General features: G+C 33.9%; 3 protein-coding genes across 5 annotated transcripts; 2 read left to right on the plus strand and 1 right to left on the minus strand.

The window, feature by feature from the left end:
- The first annotated feature begins 1,531 nt into the window (after positions 1 to 1,531).
- LOC107946096 (3-hydroxyisobutyryl-CoA hydrolase 1) lies at positions 1,532 to 8,335 on the plus strand. Of its 2 annotated transcripts, none has more exons than XM_041074770.1 (14): positions 1,532 to 2,163; positions 2,341 to 2,389; positions 2,666 to 2,734; positions 3,445 to 3,508; positions 3,769 to 3,848; positions 5,073 to 5,156; positions 5,418 to 5,502; positions 5,869 to 5,954; positions 6,547 to 6,668; positions 6,946 to 7,006; positions 7,163 to 7,261; positions 7,635 to 7,736; positions 7,825 to 7,866; positions 7,973 to 8,335. In XM_041074770.1, the coding sequence occupies exons 1-14, from the start codon at positions 2,144 to 2,146 to the stop codon at positions 8,114 to 8,116; spliced, it is 1,107 nt and encodes a 368-aa protein (XP_040930704.1). In that variant the 5' UTR covers positions 1,532 to 2,143; the 3' UTR covers positions 8,117 to 8,335. The 2 variants fall into 2 exon arrangements, with proteins under 2 accessions (XP_040930704.1, XP_016735795.1); XM_016880306.2 differs by lacking the exon at positions 2,341 to 2,389 and having other exon boundaries at positions 1,532 to 1,694; positions 2,083 to 2,163.
- Positions 8,336 to 8,465: 130 nt separating this feature from the next.
- Positions 8,466 to 12,473, plus strand: LOC107946122 (DAR GTPase 2, mitochondrial). Of its 2 annotated transcripts, XM_041074771.1 has the most exons (9): positions 8,466 to 8,740; positions 8,823 to 9,403; positions 9,485 to 9,589; positions 10,550 to 10,627; positions 10,721 to 10,874; positions 11,037 to 11,107; positions 11,222 to 11,318; positions 11,410 to 11,618; positions 12,131 to 12,473. In XM_041074771.1, exons 2-9 carry the CDS (start codon positions 9,233 to 9,235, stop codon positions 12,392 to 12,394), a joined length of 1,149 nt encoding a protein of 382 aa, XP_040930705.1. In that variant the 5' UTR covers positions 8,466 to 8,740; positions 8,823 to 9,232; the 3' UTR covers positions 12,395 to 12,473. The 2 variants fall into 2 exon arrangements, with proteins under 2 accessions (XP_040930705.1, XP_016735838.1); XM_016880349.2 differs by lacking the exon at positions 8,466 to 8,740 and having other exon boundaries at positions 9,202 to 9,403; positions 9,485 to 9,559.
- A 702-nt stretch (positions 12,474 to 13,175) lies between these two features.
- On the minus strand, positions 13,176 to 17,329 carry LOC107946090 (uncharacterized). The gene is made up of 3 exons (XM_016880287.2): positions 17,157 to 17,329; positions 15,820 to 16,183; positions 13,176 to 15,596 (listed from the first exon to the last, which is right to left on the minus strand). Exons 2-3 carry the CDS (start codon positions 16,164 to 16,166, stop codon positions 13,409 to 13,411), a joined length of 2,535 nt encoding a protein of 844 aa, XP_016735776.1. The 5' UTR covers positions 16,167 to 16,183; positions 17,157 to 17,329; the 3' UTR covers positions 13,176 to 13,408.
- Positions 17,330 to 21,555: the final 4,226 nt, after the last annotated feature.

Raw genomic sequence — 21,555 nt, forward strand, 5'->3', positions numbered from 1 at the left:
CACATAGCAAACTCATTCATTCTAACATATCTTAATCTTAATATTTCACAACCAATTTCATGCCAAAATCATAACATTTCCATGACTATATCATATTACCAACTTACCAAATTGACCATCTCTCACTAAGTCATATATATATACACCAAACATACCATTTTTGCATCACATATCATATATCAAAATCAAACCATAAGTTCAACCATAATCTAGCCATATCACATGGCTTGATATACACATTACAAAACATATTCAAATACTTCTAGCCTATACATACCATACTTCAATATTTACACTTTCAAAAGGTACCAAAATAGAGTTGATAGTGTGGTTATGATCCTTGATGATCCCCGAGCTCCTAGGAGCTTCGATATCTATAAAACAATTAAAAACATACACAAAGTAAGCTTTCAAAAGCTTAGTAAGCCATATACAAATAAACTTATTACAAACCACAACTATAAACAAATCATTTGTATGAATCATAGCATAATTCAATGTCAAGTTCATATTTCTCATTTAGCTCAAATACTCATAACCATTTGCTCATATATACATCACATTTCCATATAATACAAACATATTTCATAAGTTCACACATATATACATATGCTTACCTTTCATTCTCAATCTTATTATACATTTCAAACGTACCTGAATTGGATACATGTTCACATAGTCATTCATTTTCTCGGAATGCCCGTTGAACCGTTCAGAAATAATAAGGATACTCGGATAGCTTGGAAAGCTCATACAATGCCAACGTCCTAGATGTGGCCTTACATATAATCAAATATCGATGCCACTGTCCCAGACAGGGTCTTACACAAAATCAAATACGATGTGATGTCCCAGACATGGTCTTACACGTAAATCATAAGTCGATGCCAACGTCCCAAACGTGGTCTTACACGTAAATCATAAGTCGATGCCAACGTCCCAAACGTGGTCTTACACGAAAACACATATCGGATCCTATGTCATGACATATGTATCCTAACTATTCCTATGGTTCATAAGGGACTTTTCGGGTATAACCTTAGAAATTTTGATAAAACCTTAGAAATTTTGATAAAACTTTATAAATTTCGATAAATCCTTACAAATAGTGATAAATTATATTTTTTTTTTGTTTGAGAGCTAATGGGGAAGTCCCGAATGTGATATTGGGAAAAGGAAATTGCAGGACAGGGATGGACATGTTTTAATTGAAATTAGTAGCAGTCATAAGCATTGGGACTTGAGGGAAGTAATGGATTCATTTTTTCCTACAACACCACAGCTCTACTACTAATATGGAGCTGGAAGTTGATTTGTTTAAGCAGTAGAGCTTGTAATTCCAAATGACTTCTCATATAATTATTTCCTTATAATCTAAGTAACATTTAAATTCATATAGCACAATAATTAATTATTTCTTCCCATTTTTAACTTTTTTTTTTTGCAAAGGATAAAAATTACAATTCACAGCGCAGTCAATGTCATCATCTAGGCTCTAGCCGGATGGTTAGAATAAGAACCAAAACTCAACCGATAAAGACCTTCGCCTCCTTTATGACCCAAATTTTCTTTTCTTTACATCTTATCCTCTCATATTTTCCCACTTATTTCTCCTCCTCCTCGTAATCCAACCTCCTACTTTCAACTTCCAATCCAATCCAATGTCTTCCTCCGTTTCTTCCCAACATGATCATGTCCTTTCCCCTTCTTTTTCCCCTTTTTCTGCAGTCTTGGGTTTTTTATTATTATTATTTTAAATTCTGTATTCTAATGTTTTTCTTCACTCCAAAGAGTTGATTTTGCATCCCGAAGATCGTGTTTTCTAGGAGATAACCCATAAAACCTTCCCTATCCTCTCTCTCTCATTGCTTCTCCATAGAGCTTCAATTAACTTAAAATCAATTCCAACTTCCTTTATTGTCTTTGTAATTGAAATAATTTCTTGTTGATTTTCCATTTCAATTACAAATATGTAAAAATTTTGTTTTTTTGGATAATGAGAATTTCTCCTTGCTTCACTGCGTTAACTAGCTTTGGTAATATTTGGGAAGGTTCACTTATATTTCTTCATTACCTCTGCAGGTTCTAGTAGAAGAAAACTCCTTCGCAAGAATTCTAACCTTAAACCGGCCTAAGCAGCTGAATGCCCTTTCATTTCAGATGGTATGATCTCTTCTTAATAGGCTGCTTAAACTCTTTCAGTATTTGGGAACTACCCCTATGTCATACAATGAGTTTTAGTACTGTTACTGGTAAAATAGAATCTCACCTTAAAAAAAAGCTCAATGCCCTTCTATTTTTTTTTTTAATTTTTTGCATCTACCACCTTCTGGAGAACAGTTCCTACGTGCACCACATGTTGCTTGATCAAATGTCTCTAGCCCGAAAGGTCAAACAATTTTTTATGCTAGTTATTTTTCTAGCTGCTAGTTCTTATGGTTTTCTTTACATGCCTTCTTTGTCAACTGTTGACTACATACGATAACCTATCAAGTTTGTCCTTTACAAGAAAATTGTGTATTCAGTATCTGTACCTTGCACATGCTTTTCTTCTCTGTTTCTGTGTTATCTGCATGAGTATCATATATTGTCTGTCAAAGACCTTTTGGTCACATTAATTGTTTGAAACATGAAATAGTAATAATGTTATCTCTTTCAACGGCAGATTTCTCGGTTACTAGAACTTTTTCTTGCCTACGAGGAGGATCCTAATGTCAAGCTGGTAATGCTGAAGGTACACACCTCCGAAGATACAACTTTAGTATCATTTTTCTTTTACTTCGTTGAAAGAAACAACTTGACAAAAGTAAAGAAAGTAGCATGGAGTTGGAAGAAATTGAATCTGATGACATTTTTGGGTTGCATATAAGCATGCCTGGTCTCTGCTCTTATCTCATTTCAAGTCACTCAATCAGATTGTTTGACAGCACATTTGGGTTTTGGCGATTCTACTTGCTTATTCTTATAATGTCCAATAGAAAGGCTCTATGTTTTTTTGGGTTAACTATCTTAGCACATCAGCTTGGTCATATATAGTCAACGGTCATAACTATGTTTAATTTATAATCTCTGTCAGGATTCCTTTTGGAAGTATGGCCTTACATACCAGCATTACTAGTCATATATGGTTCTTAGGTTAAGGCCAGATAGGAATTCACTTCTCATCTGTGCCACTTAATTGGCAGAGTAAACTTTAAAGGGGTATTGTCTGCTCAGTTTTGATCATTGATATTCCTTAATGTAACCAAAGAGTTGAACCTTGAAAGACTTTAGTTAAATTTGCATGAATTAAGTAAGCTTTTTATACTTATTTTGGCAGAACCGCTAGGAAAGAAATTGTCTTAAACTTAACCCCTCTGTAAGACTAGGTACCGTAATTTATTTTTCAAGCAAATGCTTTAGCATTGAAGAAAATATACCTGATAGCTGGCTATTTGTCATTAGGGAGAAGGAAGAGCATTTTGTGCTGGTGGAGATGTTGTAGCTGTTGTACATGATATTTGGGCAGGTATGGATTCTTTCATTTCTTGTGGATATTAATAGTAGTAATCCTTTAGGTCTAAAAAGGTTAATAACTTACATTATTAGTTTGCTGTCACTTTTGTTTCCTCTTTGTCTACCTCTCGTTTGCTATTATTTAGGATTTCTCCTTTGCTAGCACACTGAACTGACCGCTTTTGACTCGTTGAGTCAAATGTGCCTTCTTTTTCCCTCTTGTTTGTTGGAGGAATTTAAATTCAATTTTTGTTATGAATTTATATGCTTTAGGCGGATGGAGAGCAGGTGCCAACTTTTTTATGAAGGAATTCTCCTTAAACTATTTGATGGCGACCTATAGCAAACCACAGGTAACCCAAATGGCATTAAGGCTCCATTTGTCTCTCAAAAGTGTTTCCAGGAAATGTAGCTTTTCCTTGGAAGTATTTCTCTGGAATGCTATTTTATTTTGTTGATTGGATAGAATTGTGAAAAATAATTTGTCTTACTAGGTGGAAAATATCTTCAAAATTCTTTATCCATGGCTAATTTACAGTCCAGAACCTAATTAACTTTTTCACACCTAAATATTTATCATAAAATTTTAGAAGAATTATTGAATTTGCAAATCAGAAATAACCATAATAAAGTAGCAACAGAATTCCTTCAAATTTTTTGAAGCCACTTGAATCATGTTTGATCATTATAAATTTTCAAGTCAAGGAAAATTAATAATAATTAATTGGAGCATCAAATTATTCTAGCTCACCATACAAAAGAATGCGTAAAATTAATCTTCAAATTCATATAATAAATCCTCAAACAAGTTAAGAACAATAAAGAAATCTGAATTTGAGCATAAGAGAATACAGAATCTGGAAATTTAGCAAAAATGGAGTGAAGAAAGGGTGAAATCAATTGACAAGTTGCCGGGTTGGGTGTTTGGAACAATAAAAATGTTCTGAATTCAAGTATAAAAGAACACTAAATCCGGAAACTTACAAAAAAGATGGAGTGAAGAAAGGGTGAAATAAAATGATAAGTTGCTGGCCGACTGAGTTTTAGCTTAAGTTGGCATCGCCGCTGTCACAGCAACTTGGCGGTTGTGGATTCGAAAGCACTTTAGCATGTAATATCCTCCACTTTTGGGGTTTGGGGAGTTATGGGTAGTTCAGGAATTGTATAAAAGAAATGACAAGTTGCTGGGCAGGGTGTTTAGATTGTGATCTTAGGTTTTTAATGAAAAAGGGTCATGGAGGATTTGAGGAAGAGGGCGTGGGGTGAGACTGAAGGTGAAGGATGGGAGTTGCAATGGAGAAGAGGAAAACGATATCAAGGAAGTTGTAATCAAGAAGAGAAAGACAAAATCAATTGTTGAGGTCTCGAGGGAGGAAAGAGGGTTGTTCCTTTGACCATGTTATTTTCTGTCATTCAAACACCAAAGAATACAGAAAGATTTCTGAAAGTCCATTTCAGTTAAACAATCAGATACTAAGTAAAATTTCATAAAAGAGCATTTCAAGCTATGTTGCCTTCAGCCTATATAATGTATATATATGATTTCTCTAATTGTCAGAATGCAAATCTCATTGAAGGTTTCAATTCTTAATGGAATCGTTATGGGAGGTGGGAACGGTGTTTCAATGCATGGTAGATTCCGTGTTGCAACTGAGAACTCGGTATTTCTCTCTTTTGTCTCCTTTGAAATACTATAGCATCTCCTTGCATTCATTAGAAGAAAAATTGCTGTATTAGCATTCTTAGCTAATTTTTTCTTTGCTGTTTATTCAATAATGATAAGTCCCCAACCAAAATAACATGGTGCGTCTCTCCTAGATCTTGTCTACTTATGTTTTCTATTAATTTGAGAGAGCATCAGATGCTATTTATAGCAGATTGGTTTTCTCTTTCTAAATGCTGTTATATTGGATGTTCTGTAGGTTTTTGCAATGCCTGAAACAGCTTTGGGACTCTTCCCAGATGTAGGAGCGTCATATTTCTTGTCAAGACTCCCAGGATTTTTCGGTACACCCATTTATATGCTTGAATCTCTTATACATGCCCTTAGTTACTTTTATTTTTAAAATTTCATATCCTAAGGTTAAATCCTTTAAAACATAGGATGAACCTTGGTTCACCTCTTTAGTAGCATCCAGTATTTTGGCTGATGCCTTAACACAGATACAAGAAAAAAAATGCAGAGGCAGTAAGGCTCCATAGATTGGGTTCTCCTTTATGATAGCTACATTAGCAATCTTTGGCCTTTGTTGGATCTATTTTGGTTCGTGGAGCTGATTCATGTTGTATTGGTTTTTTCTAGCTAGCCAGAAAACTTGTAAACTTGAATTTGCTTTGTGTTTAGCTTCACTTTCTGTCATCATCTTCTGGCAGGAGAATATGTCGGTCTTACTGGTGCAAGATTGGATGGTGCAGAAATGCTTGCATGTGGCCTTGCAACTCACTTTGTCCCTTCAGCTGTATGCATCCCATCCTAAAATTTGGTTTGAGTTCAAATATATTTGAGAAAATGTAGATTCATACCCGGTGGTTTATGTTTGAGAAAACATGATACAGGAAACACAAAAAAGTGTCAGCTTTGTGTTTCTTTTGGCTAGTAAAGTTAGCATGCATATTTATTTTTTACTCATTTTAAATTTTAAACATTAATCTTTGAAAGTTATAGTGTAAAGTTACTGTCCGATAAAATCATATAAAGCTATTTTTCTAACAATTACCTGATTCATCTTTAAAGGTTTTATGAATAGGCTTCTCTGTTGTATAAAGTTACTTTTGTAGTTCAGACCAGATCTTTCCTCGTCTGGGAAAGTAAAACCAGATCTCTATCTTCACTTATTAAAGAAACTAAAACTGAAAATGCATTCCCTTATGAGGCAAAGCTGCAGTGTGATTAGTCAAGGTACAACATAGGTTTTGCTTTAGAATCCTTAAAGTCTCTGTTGAATTTATATCCAAAATAGGCAAGATGAATGCCTTAGAAATTTTACTTTATTGTTTATAATAACTTTAGTAATTACGTTATTTGTTTACATCTTTTCACTTAATCAACAGAAATTACCTATGGTAGAAGTAGCATTATGTGATGCAGATTCCAGTGATCCAGTAATCATATCATCAATTATTGATCAGTACTGTGAGAAATCCTCATTGAAAGAGCAGACTGTGTACAATCGGTTAGTTTTCTAGTAACAATTCATTTTCCTGCATAGATGGTTTGATATCTGCAGCCCGCTAGGGGGGAGAGAGAGAAATCTTAATTTAAGAAATCTTGAATATCTGCCCTTGAGGTAGCATATAAATGTAAACAGAAGAGACATATTCTCAACGATTATACATTACAACAGCCTGATACTCTACATCCTATTTAGGAATTGTATTTTTTGAAATCCAAATTTGCTAATGGCAGACTGACATGGCTTTCCTGGATCATCATTGGTTATATGGCTGCAGATTAGATGTCATTGATAGATGTTTCTCTCAAAGAACAGTTGAAGAAATTTTGTCTGCTCTTGTAAGTTGATAATTTGGTGTTGTTTGTTATCAGAAACATTAATATGGTGCTTTCATTTAATATTTTTCTTACACATGTTTCAAATTTCCCTGCAATTTGTTATACCATCAGTATATGCCACCTAAAACAAAAATCTGTGAACATATGCTTACACAGGAGAGGGAGGTTGTTGACCAAAGGGACGGTTGGATCTCTGCTACCATTCAAACACTGAAAAAGGCTTCTCCGACTAGTCTTAAAATTTCTCTTAGATCAGTAAGTTGACATTTTCATATGATCGAAACGTGCCAATCATATTATTTGTTGATATCACCTTAGGGTTCCTCCTTGGATAAATTTATCATATTTTTTAGACTAGTTCATTTTGAAATTCACCCTTAACTATTATAACCATAAAAAATGTATGGCACTTGTCAATGTCGGCATATGAATATTTTTCTCTTATGCTGGTGGTGGCGCAACTGAAATGAGAAACATAATCAGCCTTTTTTTTCAAATTATATTTTTTACAAAAAGTTATTTCCATACATAGTAGTCAATAGAGGATCCTAGATTATCTGATAAAAAGTTTGTTTGAAGCTAGGTGAATTGTTTCAGCTTAAAGTTGACTCTGCTCTTACAATATCAGATTAGAGTAGGAAGAGTTCAAGGTGTCGGTGCATGCCTCACTCGTGAATATAGAATGGTTTGCCATGTTATGCGTGGAGAATTCAGCAACGACTTTTTAGAGGTTTCAGCTAACTTAAATTTATGCATTTTAAGTTGCTTTCATTCTCACCGTTTCTTCAACCGAATAAGATCTTGCTTTCCTAATGCAGGGTTGCAGGGCTATACTACTGGATAAAGATAAGAACCCAAAGGTTAAGATTCTCTTTCCTGAATCTTCAATCACTTATTTCAGTTTTATGAAGTTTGTTAAGAAGGTTGACTGACAGACTGAATCACCTCCCCTTTTTGGTTTGCCAGTGGGAGCCGTCGAAATTGGAGCATATTGCTGATACTACAGTAGACAGGTATTTCTCCAAGGTGAAGGATGAAGATTGGGAAGATCTAAAGCTTCCAACTAGATCCAAATTCAACTTGCCACCATATGTCATTGCAAAGCTTTAGATGACCACTGAGATCATCATGTTAAAGAGTATAGAGCAGAAAGTTGTAATGTCTGTAATGAAGCCAAGTCCACTGGGTATAAATATAAATATGTATATATATATATGCATGTCACTCCTTGATGAGTAATAAGTAAGCTGTCCTGTGCATTTCACTGCCGACATAACTCTGAATCCTTATGAGACCAATAAAAATTACCACAATTGAATGCTTCTTTTATGCCTTGGATCTCAAGATAAATGATATTTTCATGCGCTTTTTATACGAGTCATTGTCAAATCATATTTTAACACTGATCTTTTCCATCACATCTAAGGTCCATTCATGGCTCCATTATTAATCGTACATGTTCAAAAAGTAAATTGATTCATTTGCATATTATTCTGTCAATTATATTCCTTTTTTTTTTAGGTTTCTTTAGTAGGAATGAAATTTTAAATAGAAATAATCTGATCTATAAATTTTTTTTTAATAGAGAGTAAAATCCAATCTCAGCTTCTCTTGCTACATGTAAGTTCTATTCCCCTACAGCTAGTCCACTAAACTGGTTTTATAATCTCTAAACCTCCATAACCTAATGGCACATCCGCGTGAACCACCTTCGAATCAAGCACCATTTGGTTGGTGGGTGCAATATGATTAGTGATATCATAGTCTGTAGAACTATAAACCATGCATAATTTCTTTTTATCTGATGTTGAAGCAGGTTTTGCTTCTTCGGTGTCAGGGAAAGTGAGATCATAGCTGAAAAGATAATGCAATATTCTCTGAGATGAAATCAAAGTCAATGGGCTGTGACTATCCGAATTAATGTTGTTCGGCTTTTGAAGCTTTCAAATATTCTTCACCTTCCTTACACTGCTCAGCCATTTTTCACTTCATTTCTTTTATTTCCCTCAAATATTTTCGTGTCCTGGACATTGATTCGCTGTTTCCTTTGATAGATTTTTTTTTGTTTTGGACGTAATTCAGGAGACAGCCATATTGCTCTCAACATGTTTGATTTTATGCCTGAACAAGCTCCAATTATCCTACCGTGACTTCTACATAAACCATAAACCCTAATTTATATACTCATTCACCAGTAGTAGTAAAAAACAAATCGCCAATTTACTAATGGCAACAGCTAGTACTGCGAGTAGAATAACAAGGAAAATAGGGATTGCAGTGAAGAAAGCAGCAAGTAGAAGAAAAGGATGGTACGACCTCCACATGGCTGCGGCCTCAGGTGCCATTGCTCAACGACTTCCATTGGTCGATCTCGTAGCTGAGATCAGAGACGCCAGGGTATGCTTCTTTTATTTTCCATGATTCTTTCTTGCCAGATGAAACTTATCAATAAATTTGTTGACTGCATTAACCTTACAGATTCCTTTATCATCTGAATATGAGCTGTTGAGAGACTTCCCCGCTCTTTCTAAACGAATTGTTGTGATGAACAAGGTAGACCTCGCAGACCAAACACAAGTAAAGGTTGCTATGTGTTTCTGTGTTTCTGTGTTTCTTTTTTATTTGCCTTTCATTTCGATTCCAGATTCCACTGTTTCTTTACTAGTATTATTATGTCCTAAAGTCCATTTCAATTGGAGAATTCACATAAAACCATAGTAAATACTTGGGTAAAAGTGTGTGGAGGCTCTGTATTTAAAGTCAAATTGCATTTTACTTCGTCTACTAAAAAGTTAGTATATTAGTCTCTATATGTTAATCAAAAACCAAATTGATTGTTTCTTTTAAAAATATCATTTCTATTGTTAAAAGTTAGTGTGGCTAATAAAATAATTAGATAATCATATGTGGTACATCCTGCAGTTGACGTACAATAATTAATTTTTAACTATAAAATGAATGAAATTTTTAATAAAATAACTAGTTAATTAATTGATTTAATGTATAAAAATTAATTTATTCATTTTTTTAGCATATGAGTCAAAATGTAATTCAAACTTCTATTAGAAAATGTTTATAATTATTTTACTTAAATACTTTGCACAGTTGTAGATAGGTGAACATTTTAGAATATTTAGAAAATAAAAGTTAATACTTTAAGATTTTAATTTTTTTTATTTAAGATAAAGGTTTTTTTTAAATAAAGTATTCATTTGATGCGAAATTAAAAATTTTTAAAATGTAAATTACATATCCTTAACTCATATATTAAAGTTGGATTGTTGATAGTTTTTAATGGAGTTAATGTTTGATTAACTTATTGCAACAACTTTCTCAACTCTTTTAATAATAATATTAGATAGATATAAGTAATCTTTATAAATGTCATTTAATTAGAAAAAATACCCTACACCTTTATGGTTATGTAACTTCCTTCTTTCACATACTTCCTCTAAAAAGTATTTATTTTTTCATTATTTATTTATTTATATTTGTCTTGTAAATTTATCCACACCTTTAATATTTAGTTCCATTTTTTTTAAGGGATGGATGAGATATTTTGAGCAACAAAATTGCATTCCTTATGGAGTCAATTCCCATAACAAGGACAGTGTGAAAGGGGTATTTCATCTCTCCTATCTAACCACTAAAACCTTGTTTCCCTTTAAGATATATTATGTATACTAACAATTTATAACAATTCATTGCTCATAGCTGCTTAATTTTATACAAGCTCAAGTTAGGGGACTGTGCAAAGCTAATCATCATGCTAGTGAGACAATAACAATAATGCTAGTGGGGATTCCTAATGTTGGTAAATCAGCGCTAGCTAATTCTTTGCATCAGATGGGGAGGATTAGTGCTGCAGGTGCTTTAACCTTCTCAAATCCTCTCAGCTTCAACATTGTTTTATTGTTTGGTTGGAATGGAATGATTGTAGGCACTAATTTTAGTAGTTCATTAAAATTTCTCTTGTTCCTCTCCTGCTTAGTGAAAATCTAAACTATCATCCCATGATCCTTCTTTCTAGAGAAAGGAAGGTTGAAGCATGCAACTGTGAGTCCTCAGCCTGGAGAGACAAAAGATATCAGCAGCTTCAAGGTATACATGCCACCATGTTGTAATGGTTTTTTTTTCCTTAATTTTGAATCATTTTTCTCCATCAGTGTTGTGCTTGTAGCAATATAATGGACTGTTTCATGCTTACATCTTCAGATTGGTAGCCATCCCAATATCTATTTGTTGGGTACTCCTGGTATTTTGCCCTGTATGATTCATGATGCTGAGCTTTGCTCCAAACTAGTATTAACAGGTGGGGGTGATAACCATTATTTTTTCTCTCTTTTAAGGCTCAAGTATATCTCCTCTATTAAATAAAAAAAATTATGTTTATGCAAGTGCAGGGGCAATTAGAGATGGTCTGATTGAGCAGAAGGAACTTGCTCGATATTTTTTGGCCATTCTTAACTTAAGTGACCAATACAAGAAATGGGCAAAATTTTCAGCCAATGAGGATAGGCTGTTGTCATTTATAGAGCACAAAGAAGAAGGTTCAATTAGCTCTAAGCTGGAGATGAGACAGAAAAAGCAGCATATGATGGATCACACTCAGGTATGGACACTTGTGGGTAAAAGTACCATGGAGGTCATTGTATTAGAAGTCGAATTGCCCCTTCTACTCAAAAAATGGGCAAGTCAATCCCAATACATTAGATCAAATAGTAAATTGATCGTTCTGTTAAAAATTTCATTTATTATTATTATTACCCCAGTATGTCGGCATGAGGTGCTACATATGACATGCTACGTGTAACTATCTGATTATTCTATCAAGCATGCTATTTTTTAACAATAGAAATGAATATAACTTTTACAGAAATGATCAATTTGCTTTTTTATCTAATGTACAATGACTAATTTGCCCTTTTTTTTAATAAATGAGACAAAATACAATTTAACTCCTAGTACAAGGACTTCCATGATATGTTAACCGACACTTGTGTTATTTACAAAGTTAGCCTGACTGAAAAATGCAATTAACTCTTACTTTTCTGTAATCTTCAACTATATCAACTGTTGAGGAGCTTATGCTTCATAATTTGTTTTCTTGAGTTGTTGATGCAGGACTTGATTGTGAATGATGTTCGTGGGACTATCTTTGATACCATTTCATGCTTTGATGGTGATATAGAGCTGGAGGAGGATATGATAAAACTTATGGAGGCAGAGTTGGTAGCATTGAGGGACGCTTTCCGTGTTCCACAAGGATTAGGTGAATATGTCTACAATAGAGTTGTTGGTGTTAAGTTGCTAGATTTGTATCGCAGTGGGAGGCTCGGGCATTATACTTTAGATACACTCCCTCTAACACTTCATCATCCCCTCTAATCTATATCTACATTGCCTGTACAAACTACATTTTTGTCCGTTAAATTTAATCCAAAGCTTTTCATACCATTTAACCATACCTAGCATTCTAGTTGTGAGTACGTGGTACATTTGCAAAAACTAATTCCAACCATCGACTTTGCAATAAATTTGGAATGATTGAGAATTGAAAGAGTAAAATAAAAAATAAAAAAAAACAGTAAAAAAAATTTTCTTCCTTTAAAAGTATGCTCAGGCCTTGTGCTTCTTGGAGGTACAAAAATATTTTTCTGAGGTTAAAACTTAATTAATTTTTAACTTTTTACTACTGTATCCGAAAAAAACATTAACCTTTGATCACAATTTTTGGCAACAATAGAAAGCACTAAAAATTAACCACTTTCTTCCGGTACTTTTCTACTACACTTTTCAACCACAACAATAAAAAACTAGCTCCTAATAGGAATATATAAATAAATAAAAGAATAAGTAATTTTATTTTTAAGTTTTTTGTCTTGTAGCTACTACCGATGTGCTATGCAAGTGGTAGAAGTGGTGCTATTAATTCAGTGCTAAGCACTCAGCTCGCTCAGGGCTTGGAAGACCCTTCGCTAGCAAGGCAGCTATTACAGAGGAAGGAAGGATAAGGGGGAGGGGGTACCGAGGAGACAAAGACAACTATGTAAGGCTTAGACCTTGCGTATACATAATTTTCTAAAGCACGCACTCTAAAAGACTAATTCAAACTTAAAATTGATTTAAAAAGCAAATAATGCAAGTACCAAACTTGAAGAACAAGAAATCAATCCAAACGGAATTCAACCTACCTATTTGCCACCATAACATAAAGGGATGATAAGATTAAGTTTGCAACAAAGTCCAAGTAATTTAGCCTAATACATAAAATGCAACTTTGAAGAACAATACAACTATTCATGGCCTGCAAATGAGTTCAAAGGATCTGGATATTAGCGAAAGTAACCATGAAAGCTGTACGGCGTTATACATACATACAAGGGGAGGTAAATATTTTCCCTATAAGCTTACCTTGCATGAAACCTTGTTATGCCCAACTCCTTTGCACCGGGTACAACACACAGATCTCCTAATAATTCCCTGGCTTTTGTTTCGTCTTATTTTCTTTGGTTGTTGAGCTGCTACAGGTCGTGAGATGCTTGGAGGCATTATCTGATCCTCGTCTTCCTCGGAATCTTCTTCATTTCCACAAGGGTGAGCAATGGTCGAAGCAGGATTTATGCTCTCAGCAAAGGCTATCCGGAAGCTTTCAGCTGTGTAGTATTTTGAACAATAATCATACACACTCCTACCTGTGCAGTTAAAGACAGCAATTGCATGATGGCAAGGAAGCCCAGTTGGTTTCCACATAGCACAACTGCAGTGTTGTTTGACAATATCAACAACATTGATGGAGCTATCATGAACTTCAAACAGGGTGTCGGATGAGAATAATACTTTCAGACCACGTGCTTTAACACATTCTTCTTGTAACTTTTCCTGCTTTGACGGTGTAAGCTTCATAGTCCAGTTACTTGATTCTGTTCGACGAAGTTCCATTAATTCCATGATTTTACATCTTATTACTTCAACCTTAGGTATGATGGGTAGGTCTCGTGCTTCCTCTATCCAGTTAGCATATGCCTCAGCTATGTTGAGTGTTATGTGATTAAAATGCTCACCCTTGAAAAAGGCATTTGCCCAATATTCAGGCTCATTTTGCATGATCCAATCATAAGCACTTGAAGAAACCCGTTTAATTTGCTCAGTGTACATCCTAAAACCACCAGGTCGGACTGCTTTTGCTGCAGCTAAGAAACATCCAGGCAATGAAGCCCTTCCTTCTCCAAAGAATGGTCCCTTCAAGTTCTGTATGAAACTGTCCATCAAGTAGTATATTGAGTAACCGTGGTGAGCATTTTCAAATATTTCAAGTACATGTTTCATTAATCCCTTATCTCTATCAGAGACAAAGGTTAGAGAACGGGAAGTCGACACAGCAGATCTCAACTGCTCCAAAAACCAATGCCAACTATCCTCATTTTCATCATCTACAACAGCAAATGCAACAGGGAAAATCCCATCATCACCATCCAGTGCAGTGGCTGTGAGCAGAATTTCATGGTATTTTGATTTCAAAGGGATGGCTTCAAGGAAAAGAAGTGGACGACAACCACTTTGGAAACCACGTATCATAGCATTAAAGGATAGAAAAAGACGCTGAAATCTTTTATCATCTCCAATGACAAGCTTCGTGAAACTACCAGGGTTTGTCTTCTCTATCTTCTCACAGTACCAAGGCAACTGATTATATGCATCTTTGTATGAACCCTGAAGTTGCTGCCGAGCATCTTCAATTCCACGCCATACTTGCGCATAGTTCAGCTCAAGCCCAAAATCACGAAGAAGGCCAGTTGCAATTTCTTTTGGTTTGTGGTGTGGGCTATCTCTCAACCTATCCTTTATAACATTCACCAGCCAATTTTTAGCTGGAGTAGCAATCTTCCATGATTCGCCACCACAAGTATGTGGTTCGTGTAACATTTTAACCCTAAACACACTGGCGGATGGGACCCAAGATGCATGAATCCTCCAAGGACATCCTTCTACTGCACATACAGCATTAGCACGATTGGTGTCATTCTTTCTTAATTTATAACCAAAGCGATGTGCAATGGCATATTTCTGTAGAGCATCACGGAATTCCGCCACACTTCTGAAATCCTGGCCTTCAGTAATACCATTTTTCCATGATTCAACTTGTTTCTCCACTGAAACATCAACAGGGCCAAGCTGGTGGTCCCCATTATTAGCTACTACAATGGGATTGAATTTCCTAGCTACCTTTTTCCTGGGTGTAGTTTTCTCTGTCTCCTCAAGATTGTCGTCAACAGTCACAATGGTAAGACCATTTGCAGCACGTTTCCAGGACGCAGTGCGCCTTCGTTTCTTGACAGTATCAGCAGGAGAAGCACTCATATCAATTGTATCTGTGTCAGTTGCATCAGCAACACTGACCTCAAAAAGACCATCAACAATGTTACGGCTAGCAGTACGCTTTGCTGCTCTAGAGGGACTTCGGAGTGCTGCATTGACACCTGCAACAGAGTCAGAAGGGGTTGCTATACTGATGGTAACATCCTTCAGGCCGCCAGCAGAGGGAGCAACTTTGGAAGTAGCAGGACGTGCAGCAGTGGCTTTCTTTTTCCTGCAAGCGATGAATGGTCTTAATGAAACTGTAGATTTCACAATTTCCATAATTAACAACAATGCAGAAATACCAAGGGAAACCCAGACTCATCAAAGAAGACAGATTTGCTTGCTGCTGATGCAACGATAATGAATTTCCCTATAAATTTAATGCGACAAAATAGTAATGACAACAAAGAGAATCTAGAAAATGCTAATAATTGCAGGTAGAGAGTAATTACCTCTTAGCAGGCATGCCATGATTTACAGGAACAAAGCCTGCTTTCCCTGTAAGGAAAACATCTGCAGTCACCGAGTCCTTGTGGAAATCACACATCCTTTTTAGGTCTTTCTCATTAGACAAAGTAATTAGAGTTCTCCTGTTTCCGGGGAGAAAATACTTGATAGCCAAAGATTTTAGTTCCAAGTTACATTTCTCAGCTAATTTGTACTTGAGATCATCGAATCCTGTCTCAGGGCTGATGTCCAAGGCATGTGCCTCTCCTCCAGCATATGACATGGATCCATCATCTTTTGTCTCAAATTCACCACCATGCTGGCAAATCAAGATCAGCTTCCCCCGCACCATTCCAAATTGCTTCTTAACTTAAATGAACAACAAATTTACAAATAGATTACATAAACTCAGATGATAAAAGTCAAAGCTTTTAAAATCATTACAAAACATACGTGGCCTACAACCATCGTTACATCAAATACTGCATGCAAGGCAATTTACAGGTATGGGAGAAACCCACACAGACATTAGAAGTACAAAAGGAAATTTTCAGGTCCCCCAATCATAGAACTGATGCACAAGATTCAGTCCAAAATCCTAAACCTTTCTCAACTTAACTAAAGTGGAAGACACAGATTTTCTTTTACTAATCATCATGGTATTCCTCAAAGGCACACTTACGGTCAGTAGTCAAACCAGTTGAAGCCTCAAACAACAGAGCACGACATTGTCTTAAACTATCAAACCAAAGGAACCAACTTGATAATTTATCAGTGTAAGGAAAAAAAAGAGTACACAATTGACAAAAAATATATATTTACATTTCTAAAAACATAAAATTTATAAGTAACATCCCATGATTGATCAGTGATTTTGTTTAGAAAAGCGCTCAAAGCCAACATATAAAACAGCAAAACGGGTTATCAGCCCCCCCACCCCCCCCCCAAACAAAATAAAAAAGGTTTATTTCAAGATGAAAAAGGCTGCCAAAGAAACCAAATAAGTCAATGTCTTCCACTGCTAGTGAGCTAAAAAAAAAAAACAGATCTTTTTAAAACCAAAGCAACGGTCATGATAAACAGATCAGCAAAAAAAAAACACCAAAAAGCAGAACCATTAACGAAGACCCAACAATCTAAACAAGAAACAAAATTACATTTTCCACTCAACTTCAAGGAGTAACAGTGCATGCAAAAGAATTAAAAGAATTTGACTAAATTATGGCATGCAAACCAAGAAAGAATATAAAAATAAAAAATAAAAAGAAATTAGCACGAAAAGGAGAAAATCGGATAATAAATTTTAGAGAGAGAGAGAGAGAGTAAAAGGGGGAGAATTTACCAGACTGGAAAATTCGGGGCTTGGAATTGGAGGAGAAGAAGAAACCCTAAAGCTTGGGGTTTTTTTTCGAGCAATTAGGAAAAAAAAAAAAAAAAAGAAGAACAAGTAAAGAAGGGTAGGGGTGTGATGTACAATAAATAAAAATTGGGAGTTGTCGGGTCAGCGTTGGAAAAGGAATCAATTTCAAGGGGTTGTTTTGGAATTTAAGGAAGATATTATAATATTATAATATTATTTATTTATTAATATTCGTGATAAATGCCATAGTAAAATAGTTGTTGATAAACATGTTGTTCGAATGCAGGTACCAATAGAGTTCACATTTTTCACTTCTTATGTTTTATCCGTATATTTTGTTTTATTACCATCCTGCTATAATTCTTAAAGAATATTAGTGTTTTTAAAATTTGATTTGATCCAATTAGATTTATTGAATTGAAAATCAGTCGAGATATTATACTGAAGAGAAATAAAAAATCAGTTAACTAATTAATCAGTACAAATTGATGGTTGAGTTGGATTTTATAATTTCTTTTTATTTTTTATTAATTTTTTTAATTTAAACCAACAAGTATATTGATCGAGAATTAATGGTTCGAATGATTCGACAATCAATAGAATAAGATATTAATTTTTAATAATTTATTTTTAATGTCACTTCCGGTTCACTGGAATAGAATAAGATTGTAATAGAATATTCTTTCTATGGGAATGGAATATGACTATAATAAAATTGAATAGACATAACAGTGGAATAAATATGTAATACAAAAAAAAACTTGAATAACGAATATATCCTTAAATATTTTAATGTATTTTTCATATAAATTTAATATTAAAGAATATTATTTTCTATCAAAAGTATAATATTTAAATATAAAAAATTTAAATTATATTTTCTATTAAATTATATTTCAAATAATATTTTATATTAAGTTATATTTAAGTATTTTATATTAAATAATATTAAAATATTTTTTTATTTTTATATTAAATTATATTAAAATATTTAGAATATTTTATATTAAAATAATTTTATATTTTATATTAAATTATATTAAAATATATTTAATATTTTCTAAAATTTAGAAATAATATTTTATATTAATTTATATTAAAATATTTTTTTATTTTCTCCATCTTTTACATCTTAGTTGGTCCCATCTCTCTCTCCAAATTCATCTTCATCTTCCTCTCCGACACTTATTTTCTAAATCAGATAAAATCGCAAAGCAAAGAATCCCTTCAATTATTCATTAACTGCCTGTATATCTTAAGATTAAGAATAAAATATATTTTTAGTCATTTTTTTCGCGAGGAGTTGGATGAGAAGAAACTCGCATGTCTAGTTTTGTAGTAGAGATGGAATTCATAAACAACCATCAACTATAACCCCAAAAGAACCCGATTTCGTAAACAACATAGAGGAAGAATGAAGGGGATATCTTATCGAGGTAATTGAATTTGTTTTGGTAGATATCCTCTTCAAGCACTTGAACCTGCTTGGATTACATCTAAACAAATAGAAGTGGGGCATCACGCAATGACATGAAATGTACACCAGGGTGGAAAAATATGGTTACGTATATTTCTAGACAAACACGTTAAAATAAAACCTACAGAAACACGTATGGGTTCTGGGAAAGGATCTCTCGAGTATTGGGTAGCTGTTGTTAAACTGGGCAGAATACTTTATGAAATGATGTAACATCTTGAATTAGGGCCTAGTCGGAATAGTGGTTTGGAGACCACAAATCCGAAGTGGAAATATTTATTTTATGATTATTATAAAGTCTATGATATGTTTCTATGCTTGTGTGAAAATTTCATGAGGAAATTTTATGTGCAAAGTGCCTAATTGAACTTTAGGGACTAAATCGAATAATTTGTAAAACTTGTGCTCTAGAAGCATTTTGCATGAAATTGAATTGGATTATTAATTAGTGGTCCTTAATGAGAAATTTGACCAAGTTTTAAAAGTTTTGGACAAAAATGGGCTTGGAATGGTAAATTTTGAAAGAATAGTAAAAAAGGCATTTTGGTCATTTAGGGGTAAAATGAACTAAAAGACAAAATTAAAAGCCAAATGTGTCCATCTTTTTCCTAAGGGCTGAAATTCTCATGAAAAACACCATGGCTAGGGTTTCCAAGATTCCAAGCTCAATAGTAAGTGCTTCTGAATCCCGTTTTTAATGTTCTAAGCATTTTTGAAGTCCCAGTAACATGGTCTATCTATTTCTACCATTATTTTGAGCTAGGGTTCATGTTTAAAAATTTACCCATGCATAACATGTTAGTATTTTGATGTTTATTGGTAGAATATGAAAGATTGGAGTGTGTTTAACATATTTTACTAAGTGATTTTTCATGAAAAAGCCTAAAAAGGACTAAATTGAAAAATGTGTAAAATGAGTAAGTAAAAATCTGTTTTAATGAGAAATGTGGGCTGCCGTAAGCTTGAATATGGTTCGACTAGGCTTGGGTAACCAAGAAATTGAACACATTTCATTTTATAAGCCTAGGGACTAAATTGCAAATATGTAAAAGTTTAAGAGTAAAATTTTAAATTTTCCAAAATATGATTTTTGGGTCAATTTGGATAATGTGAGTCCTAAATAGGCTATATTTGAAATGTTAGATCAAGGAAATTGAGATTCAAGCTTAAATCGAAAAAGTACAAGGTTAAGGGCTAAATTGGTAATTTTTTTATTTTTGTATTCGAGGTAAGTTTGTGTGTTAATAATAATGCACTATTATGTATGAATTATATTTCTTGTTATTGTGGCATAAATTGTATAATGGACTATATTGAAAAGTTGATGGCATGAGTATATGGTGTGAAAATATGATATGAAATAATGATACATGACTAGTAATGTATGGAATATATGATAATTGTATGATTAATGTGTTATATGATTATTTGATGATATAACATGCTATGAAAATGTGATGAAAGTTATTTCAATGATTTATGAATATGTGATTACTGCCTTGTGAAATGAGGCCTATATTCTGAATACGTCCGGTTAAGCTTTGTAAGTCAGAAATCTCGTTTGAACCTTAGGAATAGTTTAGGATCAAGTGACATGTCACTAGGAATTTAGAAAATCTGAGCTCGTTGAGTTGGTTCGAGTTCATGATATATGTGAGAAGTCCGAACTTGTTGAGTTGGTCCAAGTTCATGATATATGTGAAGCATCTGAGCTCATTGAGTTGGTCCGAGTTCATATGGATGTATACATGTTATGAGGTAGCTTTGGCTACGTATGTATATGTGGCACTTGGGTGCAAGTTTCTGCGTATCCAATAGTATTCCGAGTGTTCAACGACTAATGAAATGAATGTGATGAAAGTCCCGAGGAGGACATATGAAAGAGGTATGGTTATCAATACTTTACAACAAGTACAGGTATGTATGCTAAACCTATGAGTAATAAGATCGGTTTACAATGAGCAAGTATATATGTGTATATGATAAGTAAGCCAAAAGAGTTTGAATGATGAATAATCTTTATGGTTATGTTATTATGTCTTTGTGAATTTGAACATGAAATCCATGAAATGGTAAGTTCATGATTAGTTGAAAATGAACTTATGATAGTTACCATTATATTACACTAAGACAGTGTTGGACATTAGCAGTTGTGTGACTTCGAAAATCCACCAAAAATTGAGGAAATTGAATTAGAGACTGAATAAGAAATGAGATTAAAGCTTATTGAATCTAGTTTCACATAGAAGAAACAGTGTAAGCAAAAGAGTTAAATATTATGATATATTTGAACTTTTGTGAGATAGAGTCAGAGTGATTTCGGGCTCCCTTGTCTCAAATTTGGAAAATCATTAAAAATTGTACAAAAATAATTATGAGTTATAATTTATATGCTTGAAATTATTAATGAGTCTATTTTTAAGAGAAATAGATGGAACATAACCTGAGTCTCGTATTATAAGATAATTGATTTTTAGTAAAGAAAGGTCAGAGCTATCGGATAACGAAATAGGGTGACTTTAAAAAAATAAACTATACTAATTGGCTAAACCAAAAATTTCGAAAATTTTATGGTACAAATACATGTGAGTCTAGTTTTTAGGAAAATTAGTAGATCTAAAATTGGAGTTCTTTAGCTCCATATATAAATTATTTAGTGACTGAGACTCGAGAAAATAGCCTGATTGGAATATGAATAATAATGAGAATTTGGCAAGAACTTGTTAATAATTTGCTTATTATTTTCATACAAACTTACTAAGTATAAAGCTTACTCCTCATTTCCTTTTTCTCTTAGTGTTGTCAGGTCGGTTCGGGGTTGGAGATCGTCGGAGGCAGCATCACACTATCAAGTCACCACTTTTGGAGTAATGATACAAATGTTAGTAATTTCAAGTGAGTGGC

This window comes from Gossypium hirsutum, chromosome A08, assembly GCF_007990345.1.
Source record: "Gossypium hirsutum isolate 1008001.06 chromosome A08, Gossypium_hirsutum_v2.1, whole genome shotgun sequence".
NCBI classification, from domain to species: domain Eukaryota; kingdom Viridiplantae; phylum Streptophyta; class Magnoliopsida; order Malvales; family Malvaceae; genus Gossypium; species Gossypium hirsutum.